Genomic DNA, 10,164 nt, shown 5'->3' on the forward strand with positions numbered 1-10,164 from the left:
TGGGATTAATTGAAAAACCATATGCGTGAAAATTTTTCCATTTCAAAAAATAAACTCAACCGGAAGTACTGAAAATACACCTTGAAAATGCAAGCAACGAGACATATTTATGTACATATGTAGGTATGTGGCAAGTTGCATAGCATTTAAAGCATTGCGACACTCGAATGTGCAACGCGTAAGGCGCTGAATGTTGCTTGCAAAGAAATTTGCTCTTGAGTGAATTTAAATGCTGAAAATAAATGAAAGCGGAATGAAATGAAAAATAAAAAGAAAACGAAAATAAAATGTGGAAAAAAAACGATGAGTGAAGGAAGGTAATGGTAGAATGAAGAGAATAGTAGAATGCAGAATAAATAAACTGACACATACGAGGACGCCATTGCTGGGGCGCACGGCTTGCAGTAATGCAAGTGGATAGTAAAGTGGCCTGCACTGCAGCGGAGAGTGGTGTACACACCGCCGTACGGTGGATGCAATTGCAATTGCAGTGGTAGCTTAGTACGGCAAAAGAACTTCAGTTGGAAATTTGCATTGCAATCATTTGCAATTCGCATTAAGTTTATAGCTCCTATAAAGCTATGCAAAGGTAAAGGTAACAAAAAAGAAGACAAAAAAAATAAAAAAATAAGAAAATACGGCGATGAAGTAGCTACGCAGTCGCGCTTTAAGTTGCGAGTGCGTATGCAAGCTTTCTTTCACAGCATCGCTATTTTATATTCACCGGCATCCTTCACCTGCTTGCGAGTACATATATTACCTCTTTACATTCTGCTTTTACTACAAGCATTTTGCTCTCCTCTAGCACATTAACATTTTTTTATATGTATGTACTAATTTTTTTCCTTTAAATTTCTCTTTTTCCTACCTCATTGCAGGCTCGCATCCGCCACGGATTGTTGAGCATCCGATAGATACGACGGTGCCGCGGCATGAACCGGCGACACTTAATTGCAAAGCGGAGGGCTCGCCAACGCCCACAATCCAATGGTTTAAGGATGGTGTGCCACTGAAAATACTGCCAGGCTCCCACAGGATTACACTGCCGGCAGGTGGTTTGTTTTTTCTCAAGGTAAGCCAAATAGCCAACAACATTGGCAACAGCAATCTTAAATAGTTTTTTCGCTAGAGCAGTAAAATTTTGCTGCCGTACATACTTTCATGCGTGTTCGCCCGCGCGGCGCTTGGTATGCATTTCTATTTAATTTAAATTTTTTACTATTTGCTGCTTATTTTGTGTTTCGCTAGCTTTTTTTCTCATCTCTGATTTGCTTCCTTTCTGTCATTTGTCCGCGCTGAGCCGGATTTATGGGTCGACTGCAATGTTAATGGCAATGCTTCGCGCACTAAGCTTTGTAAATGAGCCCGTGGCGGTGCAATTATACGAAGGTATAACAACAGTTGGATAATTCTTTTTTTTTTTAATACAAAAATATATATGTACATAAATACATACATACATACATACATATACACTGCCGGCACAAAGTATATGCGCAGCCAATTTTTCACAATATAAGCAAAAATTTTAATATTTAATATTTTTCCGCCAATTTTGTATAAAAATGTGGTTCATTCAATAACAGAAAACATAAAAATATCATTCCTAAACTTTGTGCAAAACTCGCGAAAATTCAGCAAATTTTCATCCAAATTTTCATTTTTTTAATCAGATTTGATTATGCAGTTTTGCAGCCCATTAAATTCTAGTTAAAAAAAATGCAAGTTCGGAGTTAGTCAATGCGATTTTTGAGAATTTTTTTTTTTTTGTTGAAGGTGTTTTGCATTTTTCCATATCAAATATGTTCGGAAAAATTTTTTGTATGGACACTGTTTGAAAAAAATTTCAAAAAATCAACGGTAATTCCTAGCTACTTAAAATTGCACTTTATTTTAATAAAATTGATTGGGCTACAAATTCGCATACTCAAAAAAAATCTAAAAAATCTTATTAAAAAGTTGAAAATTTGATGAAGTTGCGCGCGTTTTGCACAAAGTTTAGGAAATATATTTTAATGAATGAATGAACTATATATTTTAAAGAAGTTGGCGGAAAATTATTAGAATAAAAAATGTTGCATGTGAATGTGAAAAATTTGCTGTGCCGTACTTTGTTCCGGGAGTGTATATGGACGTGCATAATTGTTTATCTAATATTATCTATTATCTCTTATGTATTTACATTAAATTGTTTGCTCTCCAGTGCTAGACACTTTTGCCACAGGTGCTGGTATCAACTATGATGACGTTGTGTTGCTTAAATATGAAGATGTTTTTGCCTTTCTCACCTCTCATTTTAGTTTTCTTTATTTATTTTATGACTACCTATTTATTGTTCATTTCAAACACCACATAAAATGGGTATGGAATTGTGGGTGGCTGAAGATATTAAGAAAAACAATTTTTTCCAAGTGCTCTGGCAATATTGTCCATTATACTAAGGACTAGAGACATGTGGGGTGAGATTTCATTGCTTCTCTGCATACTTACCAGACTCCTTTATGAACCTTAGTAGTTTGTTGAGGGAAAGAGAATGTATCTTGTCCATTCTCAATAACTTTTACTCGCTCTATCACTCTGTCTCTCACTCTCGGACCTAAAAATGTACTCTCTAAGTCTGGCGAGAACCGGACAGCGGCAGAGAAAGTGCTGTGTACTATCCCCATCCTCAAAATAAGTTGTACACAGTTGATCGACGATGATGCCTATAGTGACCATACGTGTTGTGCCCCGTCCAGTACCATTTTCAGACTTTGAGCCACCGGGGTAGAAAGTTTTCATCGAGCTTCCTAAGATAGTGTCTCTACATTGCTCCCTTGTAACCGATTTGATTGCCTCCCTTGGAACACTTAATCCAGTATGTACATTAGTGAGGGTCAAATTGTTCGAAAGAAATTTTTTCGATAAATCGCTTGGTATTTTCGGTTTCTAATTCTAAATAAACGTGTAGAAGAAATCATGAGTTGTAAATGAGTTTCGAGCCTGCGCTTTTTTAAAAGGAAAATTTAGTTTTTCAAAAAATTTTATTTTTTTGTCCTATGCCAGTTTTAAAAAGTGTTCGTGAAAAGGTATTTTTTTCATTTAGAGATGAGCAGGCTCGAAACTCATTTACGACTCATGATTTTTTCCATACTTTTGCTTAGAATTAATTATCTGTCCAAAAATACCATGCGATTTAGTGAAAAAAAAGAGTCGACCCAGCCAAATGTACATTAGGCATATAACTTTTTACAATTTTTGCAAATACGAAAAACGGCATACCATAGTCGAATAGAGCATAAAAAAGTATGAACCCCCATTATTTTTTTTTTTGCAAAATTGCAAAAAAGTTTCCGTGCAAAACGAAATTGCTTTTTTAACAGAACTGCTGAAAAAAACAAAAAAAGTTTTCTACAGTGTACACGTTTTTCTTCATAATAATAGATATTTATTTAACTAATAATCTTCCTATTATTCCAAACGTCTTTTAATGGACCTAAGGGAAGTGCCCCACCCACCCCAAACTAATTTTTCTTCAGAAAATTCTGATTCAATATTAAAAAATTTAAAAAAGAAAAAGCAAGTTATTCAAGAACTCGCATAGTCAAATAATAATAACACAGCTGTGCGCGCGACAATGTCTTTACATCTGACGAGACGAGAGCGTAGTTACATACTTCTTCTCTTTTATTTAATGTTCTCTATGCAAGAACAACCAGTGTGAATACTGGCAGACACCATGGTGTTGTCACTCGCCTACAAAATTTTTTGAAATCCTTTTCATTGGCCGCTCCACAGTATATTGGTTGTCAACATCATGTGCTAGATTTGATGTTAAAACATGTCATGGATGAGCTTTTAGAGGGAAAAACATCATCGCCCAATATTTCATACAATTTTATTCCAAATTTAATAGAAAATTACGATGATCTAAAAAAAGAGTATGAACAAAATAAAGAGTGTATTAAGGTTAAAAGCATTAAATGGCGAAATGACATGCAATACTTATATGAATTGGTCGAATCTTTTAAATACTTCGAGAAAAATGAACGTTTTCCCTACATAAAATTTAAAGCAATACCAGCACTCAGTAATGCCCGTTGGAATTCTAGAGCTATTTTGGCACTTTTAGCCTTTATACTTATTCCTGAATATCGTTTGCAATTATATCCTATTTGTAAGTTTGTGTGCGGTGCTTGGAGCGAAATCTGGTTTTCCGATCATACTTTCAACAAAAATAATTTCGCCACACTACAGAAATCATTGGCCGGCTTCACAAAAGCAAATGAATGTTTTCTCAGACATTGGGTAAATAAGCCATCAGCTATTGAGGAAGTTCAGCGAAGTAACATCTGCGCAGAGCGTGCAATTAAAATTGTGCAAGACATTTTACCATTGTGTAAATCATCACATACTTTAAACTTAAAACTTATTTCATATAACAATTGACAAAAATGTAAAAATAAAAATATTAAAAAAAATTAAAAAAAAATCTGACTTTTTTTAGAAATTCATTTTTGCGCGGAACGTTTTTGAACCGAAATCACCTAAAAAAGTGATATTCATTACTTGTACAATATTTGCCACCACGTGGTGGTATGCCAAATTTTTCGTCAACATTTGTTATATGCCTAATGTACATGTATGCAGAATACCACAGCCAGTCTCAGTCTTAACTTAACATACTTAAACTTAGCCGAAAATATAGGAGATTTTGAAATTTTTGTAAACCCATTTGAAATATTTTCTTTAAGTCTGAACCCTCTTAGACCTCTTTGTTGTTAATTTAAACCCAATTTGATTTTTAAAGGCATGACAATCCTCCTACATATACTTCAGAAATGAGGCTTCCCTGCAAACCATTTTTTCAGAGTATTCTGCATTGTAAAGAAATTTTAAAGAATTCGTTAAGATTTAATTCGATTTTTTTGCCGAATTTTCTAAAATGAAATAGATTACGCACACTTCCATTCTTTTACGAAATTTCGGAAGAAAATCTGTGAAGCAACGAAAATAATGCTGCTATGTGAAGAATATCTTTCCGAATTTTTACAGAATTTTCTTTATTTTTCGTACAGAAATTTCTTTACGAGTTCGTGTCAACCACTTCATATAATTTTCTTTGAAAATTCGTAAAAAAATCGTTACAGAAATGAGATACTCCTAACGATTTCCTTAAGATTTCGGGAACTTTGGTTTGCAGGGGTTTTCAAAACATATTCGGTATTCCTGAATGCATATCGAGTGAGTCGTTATGGCAACTTTTCTGTCAAAAAAGAAGCCAAATTTTAGATGGGCTACATAGGTCGAGGCTTATCAATTTTGTAGCCATATCAATTGAATATGAATATCTCAGCAAGGAAAATGCTGTGTAACCTGACCTAAAATCTATCAGAATCGGCCTTTCGTCATTGTTTAGAATGATATTAAATTGTTAGACATCTCTGATGGGAAACTGGATTTCAAAGTCTCGGTTTAATAATCGTAGTTATATTTTTAAGAAAGGTTTGCCACCCCGTTTGAAAATATGTTTTAATCCATTCCAAAGCTTTGATCTTTTATATAAGGATTTAAAAATTTCATTAAGCTTTTAAGTGACTGTTAATTGCAATTAGCTGGCAACCCTACTTTTCAAAATTTTTTACTACAAATGTTTTTATAAAACATCGAACATTGTTTACTAGAAATGTTTTTATAAAACATCGAACAGAATGCAAAATATGCATAAATTTTGTTGAACTGTTCATGCCTGATGTGGTTATAAAAACATAAAATAATTAATTTTTGTATATACAAGAAAACATTTTCGGTTATTACAATCTGCCTAGTAAAATTTTAAAAATATATAAAAATAATCATATTGGTTTTAAAGATTTCTGGAGGGAAGTATTCTTATCCAATCAAACGGTATTTATTTTTAATGATTCTATAGCAATTCCACGAAAAAATTTATATATTTTCACCATGTAAAATACAGTGCCACATTTTTATTCCATATTGCACAAAATTTTATAGTGCATATGGAAAATGTCTTCTTAAAATTGTGTCTTTTAATATCCTTGCAAATTTCAAATATTTTTATTTATTTTTTTTTTTATTAAATGCTAAGGACTAATATACACCCGACCACATCCTCGAATTTCTTCCCCCTAACTTTATTAGCTTAAAATAGTTAAATTAATTAGAAGTGAATTTTCATTACCTATTCGTCCTTGTAACCCAACAAACATTAATGCTGTTAATTTCAGAATTTTTTCCTTCATTTGGGACACATATTTTTATTCTACATTGCACTGATTTTTTAAATAATTTTATGAATTCATCAATTCTTTAAAATTTCAAAATCCTTTTAAAAAAATACATGAGAAATTTCAGAGCCATTTCAAATAAGGAACTGTAAATCGAATTCATAAAAAAATTCCTTCTTTTAAATTTTTTTAAAATTTGCCACTTTCAAACCACTTTTGGAACATAGAATAGAAAAAATTTATTTCTATATAATTTCTATTCCAGTAATGGACTAGGCTTGAAAGTTGCGAAATGAGTGAATTTTTTTCAGAAATAAAATTTCTAGAAAATCGATAAGTACATGTTTTTTGGAAATCAACATTTTATATATTAACAAGAAATTTTTAACCAAAAAACACAACCGACTTCAATTCTCATATAAAAATTTAAAAGTACAGTTAATTTCTTCTGATCCAATAATCGAATCTAAAGCAAATTAGTATGGAACAACCCTGAGGTACACCCTTTCCGATGAAAAAAGAATCGTTTCACGTGGTGCAAAGTCATGAGGTAATATATATACATAAAAAAATGTATAACCTCCTCTTTTTTTTGAAGTTTGTTAAAAATTTTAATATTTTATTGAAATACGATTTTGAATTTTTTTCGATTTTATTTTCCAAGCCTTTTGAAAATTAGGAATTAAAAAAAAAATTGTGATCCCAATCGGCTAATTTTTTCTTCAAATCTATGGGCATTTAAAAAGTGAAAACTTTTTCAAAAATCCATATATCGAAAACGGCTGGAGGCAAATTTTTAAAGAACATAAAAAATTATCAGAAAAATCGAATATTCAAAAGCTAATGGATCTCTGCATTAGACTGGAGTGCCCTAGCTTTTCTTTCCACTTTTTAGGAAATAATATACCGTTGTAAGGCTTCTTTACAAAAAATCCTTCCAATTTTGGTACGAAAAGCCCAAAAAGGGTGACACTGCCCCTCACTTTCCATATATGTACGTCGATTCTTTCAAATGTACCTTCATAATTATTCCTTTCTGCCAACATCTATTGCCACTCACTGTCTCCCCCTTCCATTCAACTGCTAACTTATTAATTTTAAGACCTAAAGTTATTTGCTTTTTAATTTAAAGCCTCTAGCGTTCATTTTCATTTCTGTGTTGATAATTACTTCCCGACTGGGCTCTCTTGATTTAAATTTTAATTTTTCATTTTCAAACAGTTGCTTTACAATTTTTCTTTGTTTACATGCTTTTCGCCTCGCCGCTGTTTAGTAGTACATACAATTCTTTTCTCATTTATATAAATTTTTATCTCTATTTAAATACCCATTCTGCTGCGTACACACAATTTTTTGTTGAAACTGAGCGAGTATATTTTTTTACAATTTTTATTTGCATTTAAAATCTCATTTTTCAACTGTTGAGCGTTTGAGCGCACTAATTACTTTTTTATTTTCTTTATTTATTTTAGATATATTTTTTTTTGTTTTAATTTTTTGTTGACGTACATTTTTTTGCGCATTTTCTTTTCATTCTTCTGCAAAAATTTGCCATGATGAGACTCTGCGCGTTTAATTTTTTATTTTTTTTTTTGCTGTTTCCTTCGCTCGCAGCACTTTGCACTCGCCGGAATTCGACTTTAAATTGCAAAGAATGCAGACAGAGTGAGAGCAAAGGAAAGAAATAAAAATAAAAGGAAAACGAAAATACTCAACTTCATTAACGCAAGGTAAATAGCTTTCGCAAATCCAGAGGCAATGCTTAATTCAACTTTGTGTGAACCTTCCGCAACCTTCTCGCATTCGCTCATTCATTTTCCGGTTGGCTTTGGGGGCAATGCAATGCTGTTGTTGTTTCTGCTGCTGCTGCTGCTTTTATAGACTATTTCAGCTGTCATTTCCCGCTTTTTGTCTACACGTACGTTTATGTATTGTGTGTGTGTGTGTGTGTGTGCGTGTCATTAGTGTTTTTGATGAATTTGCGCCAACACCAAGTATCTACTCATTCGTTTGTTGCAGAAGAGCAAAAAACCGGCAGCTGCAGCTTAAGCTACGCCACCTTCGCATTCTCCCCCTCTTCGCACCTTTCCAGCAGCACTGAGCGCACTTTGTTTACTTTTCACTACCGTTTCGTCCCCCTTTCGTCGCCCTCTCTTTGTTAGCCATCGCACCTAATTGGTTATCCGTCTGCTGTGCGTCTGCCAATTTCGCACACTGGTTGTCTCTTAAATCGGCTATCTACCTGTGTGACTGCTGCCGACTATCCTACACTCGCTGATGATGCGTTGCAAGTGCAGCACTCTGTTTGTTTACATTCACATCGTTCACTCTGTGTCTCTGTATGCCTCGGCATGTTTGTTTAGGCACTACGTGTGCATGTGTGTGTGGATGTGCGCCTGTTAGTGCACTTCATACATCCATATGCAATGTTTATTTACCTTTTTGAGTGTATTTGCTTAAGGCAGACGAAAACTCTTCGAAAAAGCACACACACACATACGCATTAAAATTAAACTCCAACTTTATTTCCAATTGCAATTTGTTGCCTACAAAGCGACACTTTACACATTTCTGTCTTCCCTCATTCCCCTATAAACGCTTACAGTTTCCAGCGGCAGCACTTAGTGCTTACTAAAGTCTTTTGCACTCTTCTACTAAGTCTGCAGCTTTTACTTTATCTGTTGGTCTGCGTCTACACTCCCCTTATTCGCTATTCCATATCCTTTCCTCTTTTCTCCTTTCTCCTTTCACACTCTTCTCTCTTCCCTCTTCTATGCTTTCACACCTCCTCAGTCAGCTTCTAATATCAAAGGCAGCTTATTCAAATAAAATCATTTCTATGCAAAGCTAAAAATGTTTGGTTGTTGCTCTGAAATAAATACTCAACGTCTGTCGACTGTCTGCTTAACGCTTCGGTAGCTAAGTTGGCTTGCTAAATGGCTTAAATGCAGCCAACTAATTATTAAAGTTATTTAGTTTATTTGCAATAATTTTGCTTATTTCGGCATATTTTCGGATATTTTCAGCATTATGTTTGTGCTGCTAGTGGTGTAAATTGTTTATTAAGTAATCTAAATGCCTTTGGTAAAATATTAAAGTTTATTTAACTGATAATTAGTTAAATATTTGAGAATTTGAAAGTACTCAAAGCTGGCAATTAAACTCATTTACGCTTAAAGCAATTTGCCATAAATTGTACTCGTAGCAATTTAAAATTCTGTTGACTTGAGAATTATTTGTTTCTAGCTTTCTTCTAGAAGAAAAAATGAATAAACAGAGTAAATAAAGCTTTTTTTTTATTTAGAAGGTGGAGCAACTTACCTATGTAATTATCCTTAAATAAAGCATAAAAGGGAGTAATTCTTAAACTGGTATGCTAAACTAATAAAAATTTTGATAAAAATGTATATTTGCAGTAATGGGATGAGCTTAAAATAGACAAAATGTAAAACAATAAATTTCTAAATAAAAATAGAAATAAAATTTAAATTCTGTCGCAAGTAATTTAAATTGATTTTTCTACTTGTGTGGATATATAAAAAGCCTATCTGATTTACGACTAGTTTTTCAATATATCTGTGGTCAAGCATTGCTTTAAAGTTTTGTATATTAGTGAAGTTAAAGAGACAGTTTCACTTGAAATTCTATATAATTTTGTGATTATAAAATTTTTTTTAGTGTTAACTTTTATTGCAAAAAGGGGCCTAAGAAACGAGCGAATTTATACTCAAGACAAGTAAACATTAAATATGCGTGTTATATCTGAAATAGTTCCAGCTGGGAGAAACTGTGAGTTCAGCTTCACTCAAAAAAATCAGGCACATAAAATAAAATATACTCCCAAACCTATTAGCCAAATATAATAAAAATAAGTTTTGGAACTAATCAAATCTTTGAAATTTCGAAGTCCTTTCAAAAACAATCCCGACGACAGAGA

General features: G+C 33.1%; 1 protein-coding gene across 4 annotated transcripts in view; it reads left to right on the top strand.

The window, feature by feature from the left end:
- The window catches only part of robo3 (roundabout 3), an 83,196-nt gene that overhangs the window by 3,759 nt on the left and 69,273 nt on the right, over positions 1–10,164 (top strand). For all 4 annotated transcript variants that reach the window (XM_017619124.1, XM_017619125.1, XM_017619126.1 and 1 more), the window contains one exon: positions 879–1,072. In XM_017619124.1, coding sequence (XP_017474613.1) covers positions 879–1,072 — 194 coding nt within the window. The remainder of the gene's footprint in view (positions 1–878; positions 1,073–10,164) is intronic.

Source organism: Rhagoletis zephyria, unplaced genomic scaffold, assembly GCF_001687245.7.
Source record: "Rhagoletis zephyria isolate East Lansing unplaced genomic scaffold, Rhagoletis_zephyria_1.1 Rzeph_scaffold_01792, whole genome shotgun sequence".
Taxonomy (NCBI): Eukaryota; Metazoa; Arthropoda; class Insecta; order Diptera; family Tephritidae; genus Rhagoletis; species Rhagoletis zephyria.